A 20,014-nucleotide genomic window follows, 5' to 3' on the forward strand; every position below is an offset into this window, starting at 1 on the left:
AAATGGCGACCACAATAATTCTTTTTTAACTCATAAATTTAGTCAAACCATTTTTAACCCTTACATTGGGATGTTGTATTAGCAAAAGTGACACCTCTTCATGTGAGATGGAGAAAGGAGGAGATAATGCGGGGAAAAACAGCTGAGTGCTGTGAGTTGAGGAGATGAAAAGAAGTTGCTCTTGCAAATGGCATGTTTTTTAAAGGGAATTTTACTATTTGGCCTGGGAACCAAGTTGAGGATTGTATGCTGGTTATGTTAGTTCTACATTTTGTCTGTGTGGTGGGAAGAACTGTTTTAATCTTGGGTTTTGCTGTTAATAGGCAATAAAATGATTGGAATCATATCCAATAGCTTTATTAACATAATACTTTTGGGGGAGAGTAGTGGGGTTTTTTTTGCAGGCTTGTGATTTCATTAGTGTGAGACTTCATCAACCAATGTGACAAACAACTCTTCTGCAATTTACAGACCTGAGGCACTGAGAGGTCAAGTGATTTTCTTGTCTAATTTCACACAACTAGTATATGTCAAAAGCAGTATGGGAATATTGGTCTTTCTTACTATGCAACTCATTTTATATCTACTACATCATAAGTTATTATTAAATCCAAGGTGTTATAATGATCAAAGAGTTAAATTTGCAGGAGGGCTGACATGATAAGCAGGCTTAGGCAAAAACTGGCTTAGGTCTAAGGATAAAAAGACTAATAGGTGAATCCTGGCAAACTGAAAAGACTTTTAGTCAATAAGTCAATTAGTCAATAAGTATTTATTGAATACAGCACTGGAGATACAAAGGAGTACCAAAATCTTGTATGTAGTAGACACATACAAAATATATACATAGTAGAAGGAAGGCAATCCAAAAGGGGAAGGCACTAGAAATTGAGGATATGGGGAACAAGACAGTCTCCTGCAGATGTTGGTATCTGAATTTAGCCTTGAAGGAAGTTGGAGAATTTAAGTGGCAGAAGTGAAGAGGAACATCCCAGCCAGAATAGCCAATGAAAAGGCAAGGAGATGGGAAATGGATTATCTGTGTCCCAGCCATTCCTTGGCAGGGGAAATAGTAACATTCTACAAATTATTTGTGATTGAGCTTGACTGCAAAAAGGGAGAAGAAAAGAAAGATCATTGCAGATGGAAGATAGGGTAGTTAAGGTTTGGGGTTTTGTTTTGTTTTGTTTTTTAACTGATAGAAGTAAGGAAGTATTTGGAGCATTACTGTTCAGATAAGATTATGACACATCTTGTGGGATGAGAAAAGGGAGAGAGTGTCAGAGGGATTTCAGCTTCCACTGAGTATACTGGAGTTTTTCAATGGGAAATATAATAAAGGAGGTAGTAAATAAGTATGCTCTGATTGCTTTTCTCTGTCAGTTTACAGGAAAGTCTGGTTAATTTTTGCAAAGACATTTGATCCTAAGATTTCCATGAAATAACTAGATCAGGTCTGGAGCTATGACAAAGGATCAATGAAGGTGTAGAGCTAAAGGGAGAGGAAAGTGAATGGATGAACATGTTTGCTGTTTCGGTGTGGTGTTTAATGGCACATAGATCCCTGCAATGGGGGTTTTAAATTGGGATGTGGACTGACTCATTTACGTAATGGTCATAAATTAGCCAATGACAGGTCATAAAATCTAGTCTTTGTACTTCCAGGAAGCTATGATTCTGGAAATGTTGCTGTAAACTGAAAAAATCTAACCTGTCCCCAATGTTTCCATAGGAACAGTGCTTTGCACATATAGTTCAAGGATCCACAACTTCATCCATATGAGTACTAGATTCCCTCCATGCATCTTTCTGCAAAGTTCTGAAAACTACACCTTCCTATGGTAGGCCATGTTGTAGTTCAACAGAGTTCAAACAGAAAAACTTTTGGATGTTACTTACACCAATTTAGATGTGAAAAAGTAACAGAAACTGCCATTTTATATCAGAATACTCCTTATTAATATGGCATTTGAACCAGGCATTGATTTTGAGTTTATTCATACCCCTGCCATCAAAGACTCATTCACTAGGTAAAACATTTCCAATATACTCAGTCCGATGTAGATCTGCAAAAGAAAGAATGTAATTGTACCTAGTGGTTCAGAAAGGCATTTAGAAACGTGGGCCATATGATGTAACAAAGTTGGGTTTGTTGTTTGGGCTCTTTGAAAGGAAGCCAAGGGAGCAAATTCACAAATGAAAGAGCAATGCTTCTTCATGAAGAAACCAGACTTTTTTTTGATGCTGTATAACAATAAAGCATAGAACTGAAGATGATAGTTTTCTAAATGTGAGTACTTAAAGCATTGTCTTGATTTTCATCAACCCCAATCTTCATTCCCTTTTCATAGGCTATCAGCAAACAGCTATAACATTTTTTATTTGGCTCCCTGTTTGAATTTTATGTTGGAATCAATCTTATACACAATTTATGTTTCAGTTAATTAAAAAAGGGAATGGACATAATGAAGTAAAAGCAAAAATCTGAACATTAATTTGGGTAAACCTTGTTTAAATGAAAAACAAAAGAATGTTTTGTTCCTAGTACAAGTAAGAGTATTAGTTGAGAAAACAATTTAATGAACTTAATATATCTTACTCTTTAAATACCTATGTGTATGCCTTTTTACTCAGCTATGTCTGCAAGTTTAGTTTTTCCATCTTGGTACTCAAAATAGTTATGTTTAAGGGAATATTAAAATTTGCCTTCTGAGTTAAACTCATGGTAACCCTACTAACCATACTTGCTAACCCTTAGTAACCTATAACTAACTCTTGTCCCTCTTAAAACCCCAAACAATTATTGAACTGAAATGACCAATTGTTTAGTGTCCATATTTGTTTTAAAAGATCACAGACACCCTATTTGATCACTATTTAATGCACTGTGATATATCTGTACAATGTATAATATGGAACTTTTTATTGAATGTATGAACACATTTCTAAAGTGTAACACAAATAATCACAAAATTTTGAATGAATAGCAGTATGTTTAAACAAAATTGTTCATTCTCACCTTACAATTTTTACAAGCTGTGGAAAGTGATATAGCTACTATGAGAATTACATAATTAAGAAGAGCATCTTTGGAACAACTTTGGCATACCTGGGGAGTTATTTCCCCCATGTGGCTTTCTGCAAAACTGATCTAGGGATATTGGTCTGCTTTCTTTTTTCTAAACAGTAAATCCTTGAAGTAATCAGATATTAGTCAGAAGATTATTAGCTTTGCTGTGGCATCCTATGCTGGGGTTTCTTTGCTAAAAAGATGTTATCAAAACTTTTGAGAATCTGCAGGCCTCATTCATCTACTTTATTGCTATGCTACCTGTTATAGGGTTCTTGCTCCCTGCATTCTTGGATTCCTAGGCAACAAACAAGCTCGTTGCCATATTATAGACAGTGTTTGAGCCAATGCTTATTGAATTGAATTGAATAACATGAAGCTGGCCAGCTTCTTATACCACATTAACTATGATTTCACACAGTTGAATTTCTTAGATTCTTAGAAACAGATTCAAATTCCAATTTATCAGGATAATAATTGAAGCTGTATTTAACTTCCTTCAAGATTCTCTATTAATGTTTTTTTCTCCTGAATTAGCATTTCAGAATTTCTCCAGGGTTGAATGGTCCAACTTCTTGATCTAGAATGCTGATGGCCAAAGTAACTATTATTTTAAAATAGAAAACTCTAAAAGATAAACTGATCCCTCAGACTATAGTCTGGAAGAGTGCCTATATTCATTTATTCAACAAGCAATAAATGCCTAGAGTAATGCTACTAGAGACAAGAAAATCACTTAAATGTTATGTCTACATCTATAAGCTATATCTCATTTCCTGAATGTAGAATGCCCCTTTACTGGTACCATTCCCTTCCCTCCTTTGCTGGTTCTTCCCCAGTCAGCTAGATTGCCCAGCAGCATGAGAAGCTCCCCTAACACTAGAGGTCACCTGGACAGTCTTTGCAATGAGAATGAGGAGAGATTACACTTGGCTGGGACAACTGGGGAAGATTTGGCAGGAGAATATTAATCATGGGTCCTGAATGGAAGATAAACCCCATATGTGGAGGGTGAGGTGATATGCAAAGAAAGCAGGTGGTAGGCATAGTGTGAGTTAAACATTTTAAAATTCCCACTTCTGACTTAGGGACAAACTGTGGCAGTAGAAGTACATAAAGGAACTTAGGACCATAGAGCCAAACACTCTAATTTCATAGTTAAGGTACCTGAGATCTAGGAAGAAGTGAATTGCCCCAGGTTACATAGCTAGCCTAGCTAGTGGCAGAGCTAGGGCTAGACTATTTTTTCTCTTATAAAAGTAAACATTACAGAGCAAGAAACTATAAATTATATAGATCCAGGAAAACTGCATCCTTTCTTTCTGACACTTCATCCTTTGATGGCAGGGTCTGTGAACTTATTTTAAAAGATATTTTGGTATTTTAATATAATTTATTTATAATATATTTTAACATATAATAATATATTAATATAATTGGTTCCCTTTGTAATGCTGCATATTTTATTTTGTGCATTAAAAAAATTCTAAGAAGGGATGCATGACAAAAAAAAAATTGAGAACCCCTGAGAGGGAGAGAATAAGAGACTGAATTGTACTTGTAGGCTGACAAAGAAGCTATCAGGGCCTGAGCCAAATGAGGCTTAAAGGGCAGAAACATGATAATTCAAACAGTGTGAAGTTACTTAATAGTCACACTCCTGGAAGCTGCTACTATAATCAGGGAATACTTATACCAGGTGGGAGTTCTACAACAAAGTTAGCTTGAGAGGGAAGACACAAACCAAACCCAGGGCTGATTTGAATTATAAGTTGTTTTGCTAATTTTTCCTTCTAATAGGAAAATATACATTTTTGTTAAGTTAAACACCATTAGCCAATATGCATATGAATATATATTAATTTCATTATGATGAATAAAGTTTGAGCAATCAGCAAGGATTATAATCAGTTTTCTCCAGTGTGTATATATTTTTATAGATACATACATCATATATGCAAATATATACATGTACATGTACATATGTACATGTATGTATGTATATATATTAAATAATCTTGGCCGTTTAGAGCAAATATGAAAAGAAATGACTGATACAGGCACATGAACCTATACACTAATTTTAAACCTTTCTTTAAAATTTAATATAATAATAATCTTACACAAAGAATTTGATGTCAAAATCTTTTAGAGTTGATACAAGCTCCAGAGCTTCAAGAACAGGGTTTACAAAATGCTTTGAACTCCTTATATCTCATCTATACTCATAGTATTTCACATCTGTAGAGTGCTTTAAGGATGAGTGATTTACTTACAACAGCTTAGTATTTTATCATCCCTATTTTACAAATGAGAAATGCGCTCAGAGAGTTGTTCATATAGCTGGTGAGGTATTTGAGGGGATGTGAGTCTGTCTCTGCCCTCCCTCCCAGGCAGCGGATATGGAATTGGATATTTTGCTCTCTAAATTCCACTTCCTTATGAATTCAGCATTTCCTGTTGTGCAAGTAGCTCACCATGTAAGTAAGACACCATGGCAAATGGTGGAGGCAAGAAGAGAAAATCCCCCTCTCCCCTTCTGCCTTTTAGGAGAGGTATAGGGGTCACACTCCATTAACCCCTACCTTGAATTCTTCAACTATTCAAAGGGTGTCACTAAGGTTTGCCAGTGCCAAACTCCACTTTCAATTCAGACCTTTTTTGACAAAGAGATAACAGAGTGAACAGATGAATAGGTCCTTAGTTCTATTATTTGCCTCCTTTCTTTACATCACTTAGCTGGTAGAAAAGGGATACCAAATTCCACCTTTCCTCACATGCACACACCTTCAAGTATAGCAGGTAGTAATGGATCTGAGTCTTGAACTCAATTCTTCTGGAATGCATCTGGTGCAAAGAAGTCAATCCAACTTCACATCAAAGCCCTTAACCCTGCTTTCTCATAACTTCCTGACCTGGGTTTAGGAAATCATTTTTGGGACTACCTCTTCCTATCTTTTATTCTTCTATTCCTTTGTTCCCCTAGACTGTAATCTCATTTACTCCCTGACTCAAGTGAAGCCAAATGTGTCAATATATAATATTTCTAATAGCCTAACTGCCCTAGCAGTGGATTCAAATAAACACCCTCAGGCAAAGGAAATTGTGAGTCTTCCAACAGAGCAAAACATTTGGAAAACAAAATGTGGTGAAAAAAGTTGTTTTGCCACAGTAAATGAAAAATACATAGTTTCTCTATCAGAGAAGATATAATAAAGAAAAAGGAATGATAAGAATGAAATTAAGGAGTCAATGTGGTATAGTGGAGTCAAGAAGATTTGGTTTCGAATTCCACCTGACATATACTAGCTGTGAGGCATTCTCAGAGAAGATATTTTCTTATGTAAAATGACAACACTTAGAGTTTATACCTCAGTGGGTTGTTATATAAGTCAGATGAGATAATATATATATAAAGCATTTTGTAATCTTTAAAGATTTATAAAACTCAGGTATCCTTATTATTATACCCTAAAATATAACTTTTGGAAAATCATATTAAGGTATCTTAAAATTCAGTGTTTAAAGGGCCTAAGTTTAACTGTTTTAGTCACATTTGTTCTTTATAATTTATTATAAAATTATACTGTAGTATAGTATAGTGACAGCTAGGTTGGTGCAGTGCTGGATTGAGTGCTGGACCTGGAATCAAGAAGACTTAGATCCAAGTCTGGCTTCAGATTCTTACTAGCTGTGTGATCCTGAGGGTAAATTTCTTAAACTCTGTTTGCCTCAGTTCCTCATCTGTAAAATGAGCTGGAGAAGGAAATGTAAACCACTCCAGTATCTTTACCAAGAAAATTCTAACTGGCATCATTAAGAGTCTGACATGATTGAAATGACCATACACATTATGGTGGCCAATTGTAAAAAAAAAAAAATATATATATATATATATTGGAAGTTATTTAAAAAATTGAAAAATTGGAGTCACAAGTTTGCATTCTGAGTCTACTATTTACCCCTTGTATGACCTTAGGCAGGGCATTGTTTCTCTGTCTCATAGTCATCACTTCTATAAAATTAAAATGTTAAACTAAATGATCTTTAAATTTCCCTTCCAGCTCTAAATCTATTCTATTACCATGATGTAGTAAATTGCTGGGGGAGCTCACTGACAAATCAGTGAACATCCTTGTGAGCTGAATGAGCAAAACTCATGAATTGGCAGTTTTATTACATTTATCTCCAATATGACTACTTTGGAGTTAAATAAGTTTGGATGGTTAACTAAAAGCTTAGAAGGCTTTCCCAATTTCATCACAAAGTCCAATGTTGAATGGGTATAAATCAATACTATTCATGCCCTCTAGTATGAATTTTATGATCATAAATAAGGTTTGAGCAGTGAGAATTATAATCATAATTTTCCCCCAGTATGAATTCTCTGATGTTTAATGAGATTAGAGCTCTCAATGAAAGTTTTTCCACATTCATTACATTCATAGGGCTTTATTCCAGTGTGAATTTTGTGGTGTTTAATAAGGTTAGAACTCACACTGAAGGTTTTTCCACATTCATTACACTTAAAGGGTCTCTCATCAGTGTGAAATTTCTGATGCCTTATTAGGTTTCCACTTTGGCTGAAGGCTTTCCCACATTCATTACACTCAAATGGTTTTTCACATTCATTTTGCTCATTAGGATCTTCTTCATTATGCATTCTCTGGTGCTGAAGAAATGATGAAAGCACACTGAAGGTTTTCCCACAATCATTACAATGATAGGGTTTCTGCACAATATGAGTTCTTTGATGTTTAGTAAGATTAGAATTCTGGTTGAAGGTTTTTCCACATTCATTACACTCATAGGGTTTTTCACCAGTATGAATTCGCTGATGTTTAGTAAGATTAGAGTTCTGGTTGAATGTTTTCCCACATTCATTACACTCATAGGGTTTCTCACCAGTGTGAATTTTAAGATGTCTAATAAAAGATGAGTGGACACTAAAAGATTTCCCACATTCATTACATTCATATGGTTTCTCACCAGTGTGAATTCTCTGATGCTTAATAAGGTTTGAGTTCTGGTTGAAAGTTTTCCCACAGTCATTACACTCATAAGGCTTCTGTCCAGTATGAATTTTCTGATGTTGAATAAAAGATGAACGTGAATAGAAGAATTTATAACATTCCTTACATTCATACCGTAGCTCTTCAGTATGAATTCTCTGGTGTCTGATAAGGTGTGAGCTCTGACTAAAAGCTTTTCCACATTCCTTGCATTCATAGGGTTTTTCTACAGTGTGAATTCTCTTATGTTTAATAAGATTAGAACTTTCACTAAAGGCTTTTCCACATTCATTGCATTCATAAGGTTTTTCACCAGTATGAATTCTCTGATGTTTAATGAGGTTTGAACTCAAACTGAAGGCTTTTCCACATTCATTACATTCATAGGGCTTTTCTCCAGTGTGTGTCCTCTGATGATCAATTAGGTTAGAGCTCTGACTAAAGGTTTTCCCACATTCTTTACACAGAAAGGGTTTCTGTCCACTGTGAATTCTTTGATATCTAAAAAGAGTAGAGTTCTGTCTGAATACTGTCCCATAAACATTAGATTTATAAGGTTTTTCTTCAGTATGAATTCTCTGATGACTGATTACGTCAGAATTCTTTTTGAAGTGATGAGGTATCTCTTCTGTAGGAACTTTCAAGTGCCTACTAGAGTTTGAGTTCAGACTGAAGTTGCTATCAAAACAATTTCCTTCCTGGTTTCTCTCCCCTGCAGACATTTTTTTAGGGATCACTGTCACTGCTCTGAACTCTCTTTCTTGGGAAAAGGATTTCTTTAATTTCCCCCCTGTAAAGCTTTCCAGATCTCCCTCACTGCTTTGATATTCAAATGCTTCTTCATACTCAGATTCCAGTGAAATATCCTCCTTAAGTCTTTCTGACATCATACTCCATAATTCCATTTCTTTAAAAACTTCCAGTCTTGTAGGCAATTTTTTATTTTCAGTTATCTTCTGAAACAATATCTGAAACAATAAATACAAAACTCAACTGTTATTTATACCTTATTCTGGAAGAAAAGAAACTCTTAGGGAAGAATAGGATAATCCAAATGAAAAAAACACCTTAAAAACTCTTGGTATTGACATGGTTATTGTGACACTCAAATAAGATAATTAATATATGTTGAGAATTATGTAAATGTTAGCTAAATCAATAATGCAACTCAGATTTCTGGATTATTTTCCTCACAATAATACTTACAAGTATTATTATACCCATTTTATAGATTAAGAAACTGAAGCTCTGGTAAATTCTGTGCTTTGCCCTATGATCATATGAAAAGTAAATGCTAGAGATGAGATGCATGCAAACCAAGGCCTTTTCTTTCTCCAAATTCAACTTTCTTTTCACTATTACCCTACCAGATTAACTCTGAGGAAAGAAGAGTGAAGCAGGGGACCAAAGTGGAGGGAATAATGGTGATTACAATGGACAAAATGAGTCTAAGGAACCCATGGGAAAGAAATGGGAGATATGACTGGGGATAAGGAGAAATGGAGAGTTCTGATATGAGCTGATTTCATCAAACATCTAAAGGAGATATAAAGCAAAGCTGTGTGCTAGGTACTGGGATTATAAATGAGAAATAGATATAATAAAGACTATCTTTATCCTCAAGAAAGAGTACTAAGAAAGATGGTGGGAAGGGTACTGAGGGGAGGGAATAAGCATTTATATAGAATCTACTATATGCCAAGCACTTTGCTAAACACTTACAAAATATTATCTCATTTTGATCAACCAGTAAACATTTATTAAGAGCCATTAAGTACCAGGCAATAGGAATACAAAAAGAAGGAAAAGATAGTCTTTATTCTCAAGAAGCTTACAATCTAATGGGGTAAATAACATGCAAACAAATATAGAAAAAGCAAGCTATGTATACAGGAAATAGTTAACAGAGGGAAGAATTAAGAGGGATTGGGGAAGGCTTCCAGCAAAAGATGAGATATTAGTTGGGACTTAAAGGAAGTCAGAAAAGTCAGCAGGAGTGTTGAGGAAGGATGCCATTCCAGGCATGGAGGACAGCCAGAGAAAATGCCCAGAGTGAAAAAATAAGTGTATTGGCTATGGAACATTTGCTAGTATCATTAGACTGAAGAGCCTGTGGCAGGGAATAAGGTATAAAAAACCTGAAAAGGTATGAGGAGGGTAGGTTATAAAGGGCTTTGAATCCAAACAGCATTTTATATTTGATCCTGGTGGCAGAAGTAAACCACTGAAGTTTATTATGTAGTGGAGCGATGTGACTGGACCTGTACTTTAGGAAAATCATTTTAGTGACTAAATGGAGGATGGATTGAAGTGGGCAGAGACTTGAGGCTGGCAGACTCACCAGCAGCTATGCTACTATAATCCAGGCATGAGGTGAAAAGGGTCTGTATCAGGATGGGATGATATCAGAAGAGAGAAGGGGGAATATTTGAGAGTTATTACAAAGGTGAAATTGGCAGGCCTTGATAACAGATTGGATATTGATGATAGTGCTACAATATGTTTGTATTTGTTGTTTTAAAACATCCTATAGTTTCTTTATTTTGGGGAAGAATTTAAATACAGCACTCTTTTCATGGGACCAAACTGTCTCCTCAAGCTCTAAACTTTTAAGAATCTAAACAGTGAACAGAGATTGCAAGGAGAGCTTGAGAGTACATTTGAGCAAGAAGAATTACATTTTTTTGTATTATGTATGTATTTTGTATTATGTATGTAATGTGTAAGTATGTAATATGAATTATATACAAAAAATACATGATTCAATGAAGATGAAGTATAATCCAATTTTTAGTTATAAGATGACAGGTTTTGAGAATCAAGTTTCTGTCCCATATAAGGACCAACTGAAGAAGCAGGGAAAGTTTAACTTGCAGAACAGACTTAGATTGGGGGGCATGAGAGGGCTCTTCAGATCCTTGGAAGGCTGTTAATGTGGATTAGAATTACTTTGTTTAGTTCAGAGAATAAATCCAGTAGCAGGAGGAATTTGCAAAGAATTAGATTTAGGATTAATATAAAGAAAAAAGTCCTAATAATTAGAACTATTCATAGGTGGATTAGGCTACCTTGGAAGGTGGTAAACTTTCTGCCACAGGATGTTTTATTTGTTTATTTATTTGGGGGATTTTCCATGTTTGAGAGTTCTTTCTTCTTCTTTTTACAATTACATGTAATAACAAATTTCCATATAAGTTTTCCAAAGTTATATGACCCAAATTGTCTCCCTCTTTCCTTCCTTCCCCACTCCCAGAGCCAGCAAGCAATTCAACTGGTTATACATGTATTATAATACAAAACATATTTTCATATTGTTCATTTTTATAAGTAAATAATCTTATAAAACCTAAACCCCAAAACACAAACACAAATAAACAATTGAAAAACATATGCTTCCATCTGCATTCTGAAGCCAACAGTTCTTTCTCTGGAGGTAGATAGCATTCTTTTTCATAAGTCTTTCAGAACTGTCCTGGATCACTGTATTGCTGATAGTAGCTAAGTGTATTGCATTTGATCATTCCACAATATTGCTGTTACTGTGTACAATGTTTTCTTGGTTTTGCTTAGTTAACTCTGCATCGGTGCATTGTAGGTCTTTCTAGTTTTCTGAAATAAATCCTGTTCATCATTCCTTATAGCACAATTATATTCCATCACCATCATATAACACAACTTGTCCAGCCATTTCCTTTAGTTTCCAATTCTTGGCTCCCATAAAAAGAGCAGCTATAAATATTTTTGTACAAGCAGGTCTCTTTAAAAAATCTCTTTGGATACAGATCTAGTAGTAATATTACTGGATCAAAAGGTATGCACTGTTTTCTAGCACTTAGGGCATAATTCCACAGGATGCTTTAAAGAGAAGGCTAAGGAACACATGTAGGAATTATTCCGTTGTGCGCTCCTGTTTGAATATTGGTTAGAGAAATTGATCTCTAAGATGCCTTCCAACTATGAAGCTCTTTCTCTGTGATTCTACAGCTCAGGAAGTGTCTGAAAACCACTACAACATCTGCCTTGCAAAGGCTGAGAAAGATATGACTGGGATTTATAAAAATACAAAGATAGACACATGGATTTGTCTCATCCAATTCCAGAATTATAATGTATGGTTTGAAGCTCAGGAGAATTATTTCTAGCTTAAAAAACAAGTCTTACTTTAGGGAATAGATAATGAAAACATGGAATTCACTACTCAAAAAGATGATAGAAGCCCTAAATATAAACATACTGATTATAACAGATACAATGGTACTAGCTATTTCTCTAGACAATGGACTGTATTCTTCATTTCACAGAGGAAATTTTAGAATAATGAGATCAGGCACACACTCCCTTGGGGGACCTCAGCTCCAGCCTTGTCATCATCACAGGCTATAGCAATCTCATCCAGCTCTGCTCAGTCCTTGCTTTTCTTCTTTCTCCATGCACTAACACAACTTCACTGTCTCCTCCTGAGACTCTGCTAGCTTCCACATGCACCTGTATAGAGTGGGCTAGATAAACTGATTCTGTCTTCAGTCTGAGTGGCCATTACTGCCAAAAATCTTCAGGTCATGAAGATTCTATAAAGTCCCAGGCTGAGAGCAACACTTCTCAAATCTTGCATTGTCCTGAAAGCCCAATTCTGACACAAGAGAGTGATGGTAGGTGCACAGATTAGCAGCAAAGAATGCCCTTTAGTATAGTGAAGCCTCCTGTGTTCCCGATTGAGGGAGTTAATCTAATCATCCAGTCTCCCAGAAACAACTGGTTTATGTGTCTTCATTCCTTTTAAGAGGATGGAAATGGATGCTGGAAAGAGTCCCTGACCTGGTCAGAAAGGACAGCCTTCCTTAAGGGAACTTGGGGGAATAGGGAATATTTAGGGACAGCTACACATTTCTATTTTGCAGAGATCATGTAGCCTAGGTACAAAGAGCAGAAACCCTGCAAATAGAAAGCCTTGTCTCTAAACCCAGATGAAATAGGAATCTAATCCTTGAGCTGAGCTCAAATTCAATAATTCTTCAGCATTTTGTTCCAAAAAAAATCCCACCTAAGGGGGGCTAAATGGCTTCACTCCTTCTAAGAGGGGTACAAATGTCTCTGATATCTGAAACATATTCCTACTGCATCCCAGAGGTCTCTTCTACTGAATGAGGAAAAGGGAATTCGATATTGCAAAGACTAAGTTTATATGTGCTTCTGTATATACTTTTAAAAAAATCACTTCTATGTTTATTTCCCTTTTTCATTTCTAATCTATTTCCTCTAATTCTTAAGATTTTTTTGTGCACATTTAGCTTATTTATTGGCTAATTTAAAAACCATATCTTCATTTCATTAATCCTTGTTTTTCCATTTTGTTAATGTATGTTTGTAGGTATGGGTTTTTTTTTTTCCCTGTGAGGGTTGCTTTTGGTAAGTTGTTTCATCACTATCATTTTCTTTTACATAGTTATTGTTTCTGTGATTTGTTTTTTGACCTACTCAGTTGGATTTTGTTAAATTGCCATCTGAGTTCATATCTTTTGTTTGTGGTGCTTGAACCAATGACTATTTTTATCATTTTACAATATACAAAGAATGTATTAACTATTCCTATCTTTTTTTTAAATGTTTGTTTTTATTTTTTGTAAAAGTTTCATGGGGTGCTGAGAAATGTGTTTATTCCTTTGTAGTTCTATATGCAAAATGACAACTCTTTTGACTTTAGTTTCTCTGGTATTTTATTCCACTACATATTTTCCCTTTTGTTTATGTTAAGACTCCTAAATTGAAACAGTTTTAGAAAAGAAATATAATATTTTGTTAAAATGTCTTCTTGTAGCTCATATGTTTCCACTATGAATTTATATGCTTTTGCTTTGTCAGATACCATGATTGTAAATCTTGCTTTTGTGGATTCACTTGATATATAGCAATTTGTTTTCCCCATCCCTTGTTTTATTTTGTATGCCTGGTTTTTAAATGTGTTTTTTTGTAAGCAATGGATTGTAGAGTTTTGATTTCTTATCCAATCTATCACTTTTTAATCATATTTGGTTGTTTAATACATTCATATTTAAAATTGAGAATTTAGGGGGCAGCTAGGTGGCTCAGTGGATTGAAAACCAAGCCTAGAGACAGGAGGGTTCAAATCTGGTCTCAAACACTTCCTAGTTGTGTGACCCTGGGCAAGTCACTTAACTTTCATTCCCTACTTTTTACCTCTCTTCTGCCTTAGAACCAATACATATCTAAGACAGAGACAGAAGGTAAGGGTTTATAAAAAAAAAAAGAAATTAAAAAAATTGAGAATTAGGTTTATATTTTCCATTTGTCTCTCATATTTTTCATTATTTCCCCCCTCTACTGCTATAAAACACACTATGCTATCCTTCATTTATTTTACAATATTTACTTCTTCCACATTGTAATTAGAATTTTGTACCCCAGAACTCCATTTCCCAGAATCCCACTTAGGTCCTCACATTATATCCTTAAGTTTTGGAGATAAAGTTTCTGTAACCCTGCCCTCGCTCTCTCTTCTCCCGCTAACACTGTCAGGGAAAACTTCTCTTTACTTAGGCTTTTACCTTTGTTCTTTTTATTTCCTCTACTTCAAGTGATTATTAATAAATCTTATAAAATATAATGCTTGGAGTTATTGGATATTAATTTTAATCTTACAACATTTACCTTAATATTTTAAGGTGGTCCTATTCCCACTAGCTCTCTTCCCCTTACCCCTAATCCCCTCTTTTCCCCTTCTTTTGGGATTTTGCATTTTAGTTCTTTTTTTATCTCCTGCTTTTAGTTATATGTCTTTCCCCATCCCCTTTTTTCTCTCTCTAGGTCAAGTAGATTTCCTCCTTCCTCTCCTTTCAGCTAGTCCTATTCATTAGTTTTTAAATTTTCGTTTATGTACTTCTTTCAAAAAAGAATTTTTTTTCTCATTCTTCATTATCTATCTTCTAGACCTTAATTCTCTGATTCATGACTCCTATAATTATCTAATTTCTATTCTCTGTATTCATCATGCAATCAAAAGTGCCAAGGTATCCATTCTGGAATCTTCCCTTTAGGTAGTTTCTGCCACTGCTTTATAAAGCTTGCTCCATAGATTCCCCTTTTCTATTGTTTCTTACTCTCAGAACAATGCTGATTATTGCTGGTGCCACAGAGGACATTGCTTCATGGTAGGACCTCTCTTCCACCATATCTTCATTATGCAGCCTGTCTCTGATCTATACCTCTCCCATTACTTTTTCCCCCTATTTACTTCAAAATCTCTTCTACTCCCCCTTCCCTACATGGATCCATATCCTCCTTTTACCCCTGGTGCCAGTTGCTCCCAGAAGTTCCAATTCTTCCTTCTAGAAATAGTATGAGTTGACTTTTCAAGTACCAAATTCCCTAATCCAGGTCTAGTGCAAGGTCACCATCTCCCTTCACAAACCATCTCTCCTAATCCATAAGGGCATTAGTCAGTGGAACCTCCACCTACCACCAAAGCAAGGCCTTCTTCCTTTCCTCTTTCTCCAATTCTCTCAGACTCCTTCTCACCCATTCCATAGAAGGCTCTTCTTTCTGAGACCACAAGAATCACTTTCCCTTCTTTGCTAGCCCTCAATTTGCCTCAAACATATCACACATATTCCTTTGTAGTCTTCTGTTCCCCTCCCTCTTTCATACACACTCCCATGTTGTAATGTCACACACACACACACAAACACAAACCAAATACTAATTCACCTATAGGCAGTGTTACCTGGTTCTGTCCATAATATTCTAAGAACGGCTCCACTACTTCCTCCAACATATTTCTGCCTTCACCCATCTTCTTGTGCACACTTAGAAAGAAATCTTTTACTTATTTCTTTGTTGTTACTCTGTTACTGTAATTAGCCCTGGATGTTTCAAATGCCTCTTTATTATTGAATATCCATCTTTTTTCATTTCCAATAAAACTTAGATCAGATTTGTAGGGTAGGTTACTCTGGGCTCCATCCAAAGACCTCCATTGTTCTTTGTCATTGCCTACTACATTTTTGGGTGAGTGCAGAATAGTCTTGTGTTATTTGAATTCCTTTTTCTTTGCAACTGAACTTTCTCTGGATCAACTGTAAAACTTGTTTCTGAGTTTCTGAAATGTTAAATAGTTCTGAATTAAATTGCTGAATTGTTTAATTGAATCACTATGTGTCATGGAGTTTGCAGCCTTGGGTTTTTTGTTTATGAATTCTTTCAAATATTTCATTTTCTATATTCAAAAGTTTCTGGGCTGCTCTCTTCTAATATTTTCTGAATTATGATGGTAAGGTTTTTTTTTTGTGTGTGTTGTTTTTATTTTTTTGTCCTGTTATGCTCTTCTTGGAAGGCTATGATCCTCAAGTTGTCTGTCTTTGGAATCTATGTTTTGCTTGCAAGGTGAGCAAATTAAAAAATATATATTATTGGATTTTTTGGGTCTCATCTTGTAAACTATCCTTTACTTTTGCATATTTGTATTTCTAGCCTATTTTTCTCTTTTGTTTCCTTGGTAAGACTTTTCATCAGATTCCAGTTTTTCTATCCTATCCATTATTTTTTGCCATGCAGACTATAAGTGGTGCTCTCATAATTCTCATTTCTCCTTTGAACTCCCAGGAACAGAGAGTTGTAATTTCATGTGCTCTTCAAATCCCACAAGATCTTCTGTCTCATCAAGTGTTGGATTATTTTCCTTTGTTTTACAGTATTAATTCATAGATGCATGAATTCATTCACTAGCTCCAGAAACCATACTTCTTTCTACTGGTAATGAGTTCTCTGATTTATCTGTTTATACTTAAGGTCTTTGAAGGGTTTCTTCTTCTTGAGAGCTTTGGTAATTTCAACTTTTTTTACCTTATTTTCTTCTATTACTTTTTTTTTTCTGAATTTCTGACTCACTTCTCCCTGATGATGGTTTCCTTGTAGGTGGAATCTCAAAGCATCTCAGTTTCTTCTCTTCATACACCAGGCTAGGCCTCTACCCGAAGTGACTTTTGGGTGAACATAACTGGACCCAGCTGGGTGTTCAGTATTTTTCCCCAGTCTTAGTGGAATATCACTCTCCCTTACCACCCCCCACCCCCCAGTTCACTCTATCTCATTTCTATGGTTCAGCTCAAGCAGTTCAGAGAGCTGCTATTATGATGTTATAGGATTAATTTTTCTGGTCCAGTCCCTAAATTTTGTAGTTTAGTCTTAGAGAGAAGTGGGGAGTGTTGAAATACAGTGCCTATCCCTGGCCCAGACACATGTCCTGCTCCTTTCCTGTTGTTTCTGAGAGGTCTTTTGTAGCATAGCACACTGTGGAAAATTAATATTGAATTGGGATATTTTTTGCAAAAGAATTTCCCTTTCCCCCCCCCCCCCCCACCTCCATCTCCCCTGCTTCCCCCTTCCCCCCATTCTCCAATAATCTGATCCTAAGGTCAGAAATAGTTTCTTCCCCAGGCTATGAAACTGGAATAGGTCCTCCATTCTTTTGTTTAGATCTTAAAAGAATAAAAGGATTAAGGGCAGAGTAAATCTTGACCCACTAGAGAGATTAGAGAAAACCAGCAAACTTTAGCAGCCATGTTGGACTCCATCTGGCTGAAAGTGTTGCCATGTTCCATGTTGAAACAAAGACACATCTTTCTTGTGATGATACTTGATGATGAGGGAAGAGTTTAAGTCTTTAAGTTCATCTCCTCAGTGGCTATTCACCAATCAGAGAAGTTTTAGGATGTCTAGGTGAGGGACTGAGTGGGGAGCTTGTGTGTTCTCTTGGGGTTCTGATTGTGGAGTGGCCAATTAAGAAATTATTTTAAAATTAAGAAATACTGCCTCTTGAGAAATTCAATCCTTACACAATCATGGCTCTGGTTGTATGGTCATGGTCTGGAGCACTGTCTGGAGACATGCTGGCTATCTGTCCTGGCCTAAGCAGACTCCTGCAGCCTGGAGCTGAGATCTCCATGTCCCTGGAAAGAGGGAGGGCAGACCAGGGTATGAAACTGGGCTTTTTTTTGGGAACCTGGTTGAATTAGTAAAGTTAGTAAAGCCTAACTGCCAGTATCATTGGGTGTGGAGAGAGATGCTAGGTGAGCTTGGTGTAGATATCTATTTATGAGTTTGATTTTTTTATTTTTATTTTGGCTTCTGGGTGTCCCAAGTCATAAAGACAATTGAAATTACTCTATCTTTGGAAAATAATTTCAGTTTTAGAGAGGTAGAGAGGATGACTGAAAATGTCTAGGCTATCTGTAAATCTATAGCTATATATTTTTATCTCTAGATAGATAGAAATGGCTGGCTGCAAAGGCTTCAGCATGTAAATGCATGAAGTAGGACATATAATAGTGAGGCACAGTTGAGAGAGGTTGGAGGCTTAAGAACGTCCCATAAAGAGGGGTTAAATACACATTAACTTATCTTTTGAAGCTTTTGAGTATAGTAACTCACGAGCTACAGAAACTAAGTCTGAAAACCTTATGGTCATGTAACTTGAGAGATAGGGACATACCTGGAGAGAACATCAAGGAAGAGCCTGGCTATCAGAGAGCAGTCAATATGGAATTACTCATCCCCTCGTCTAGGCCAGGGAACTGTAGGAAGCTGAAAGAACTTTTGTCTCTAGAGGTAAAAGACTTAATTTCTCCACTGTACGTAGAAGAAGGAAACAGAAAGGCAGAAAAAAACAAAACACCCTGCTGAAGGAAAAAGCCACATTGGGATTCTAGCAGCAGTTCAGGTTCAGGAAAGACAGAGCTCACCTGCTACTAAGCTGTCAGAGCCTCACCAGCCACTGCTTGGTCTCTCAGGCTCCCCTAAGGGGATAGACAGAACTTGGGGTGGGGGGTAGGGGGATGAAGAGCTTGGGAAAGAGAAATGAGTATAAGGAAGACCAGCCTTGCTAGTAGGGTCAGTCAATGATTCTCAAATAATATGGTTTTTATATCCTCTACCCCAGAGGCTGCCTCCCTCAGGATACATTTTGATGTTGGAATAGGCAATCAGAAAAATTCCTAACTCAGGTTTAAATCCCAACTTAGAATCTTACATCTATATGACCATGGGCAAATCACTTTATCTAGCACAGTGTATAGAGCGCTAGATTTAAGAGTTAGGAAGACATGAGTTCAAATTCTGCTTCAGACTTATTAACTATATTACTTTTCCCATAACTAGCTTCAATTTCCTCATCAGTAAAATGGGAATAATAATAGGACCTATCTCCCAGGTTTGCTCTATCAAATGAGATATTTGGCAAGCACTTTGCAAATTTAAAAACACTGTATAAATCCTCATTATTATTGTTAACCTCAGTCCTCAGTTTCCTTTGGTTAATAATAGCATCTCAGAATTATTGTGAGGATCAAATGAGATAAAATATGTGAAATTCATTAGACTGTGAGCTCTTTGGGGCAGAAACTGCCTATTGCATTCCTTTGTATCTCTAGAGCTTAGTACAGTATCTGGCACATAGTTGGTGCTTAGTTAATGCTTACTAACTGACTAAAATGCTTCAGAATTGTCTACTTTTTATGTTGCTCCAGGACTGAGTCACAGTGAACTGAACAGAAGCAGTGAGCTGTCTCTCATATGACTGATACCATCACTGTTTAAAATCTCAAAAGTGCTTTAAAAATTATTTTTTATTCTGATTTTATTTAACCAACATCAAAAAGAGATAAACATCCCCTAAAAAGAAAACAGAAAAAAGGATTGTGCACTGAGCTGTGGATTTCTCTTTTGTGCATTTTGCTTTTCCTTTACCAAATTCCCTCATGTTATTTCTGAAGCCATCTTGTCTGTTTCTTACTGATCTTCATTCAAGTCACAGAAGTGCTATGGGTCAACTAGTTCTCTTGGTCTTTTTCATGTGACTTCCTGCCAGGGTACTTTGCTTAGACTCTAACTTGTGCCACTGATCTTCAGAACTTTCATGCAG

General features: G+C 36.1%; 1 protein-coding gene across 1 annotated transcript in view; it reads right to left on the reverse strand.

The window, feature by feature from the left end:
* Positions 1 to 753: 753 nt before the first annotated feature.
* Positions 754 to 20,014, reverse strand: part of LOC103104724 (zinc finger protein 271-like) — a 62,655-nt gene continuing 43,394 nt past the window's right edge. The window contains exon 7 of the mRNA XM_016431992.2: positions 754 to 8,611. Within this exon, the coding sequence (XP_016287478.2) occupies positions 7,431 to 8,611 (1,181 nt within the window). The 3' untranslated portion in view covers positions 754 to 7,430. The remainder of the gene's footprint in view (positions 8,612 to 20,014) is intronic.

The sequence above is a fragment of the Monodelphis domestica genome, chromosome 3, assembly GCF_027887165.1.
Source record: "Monodelphis domestica isolate mMonDom1 chromosome 3, mMonDom1.pri, whole genome shotgun sequence".
Classification (NCBI taxonomy): domain Eukaryota; kingdom Metazoa; phylum Chordata; class Mammalia; order Didelphimorphia; family Didelphidae; genus Monodelphis; species Monodelphis domestica.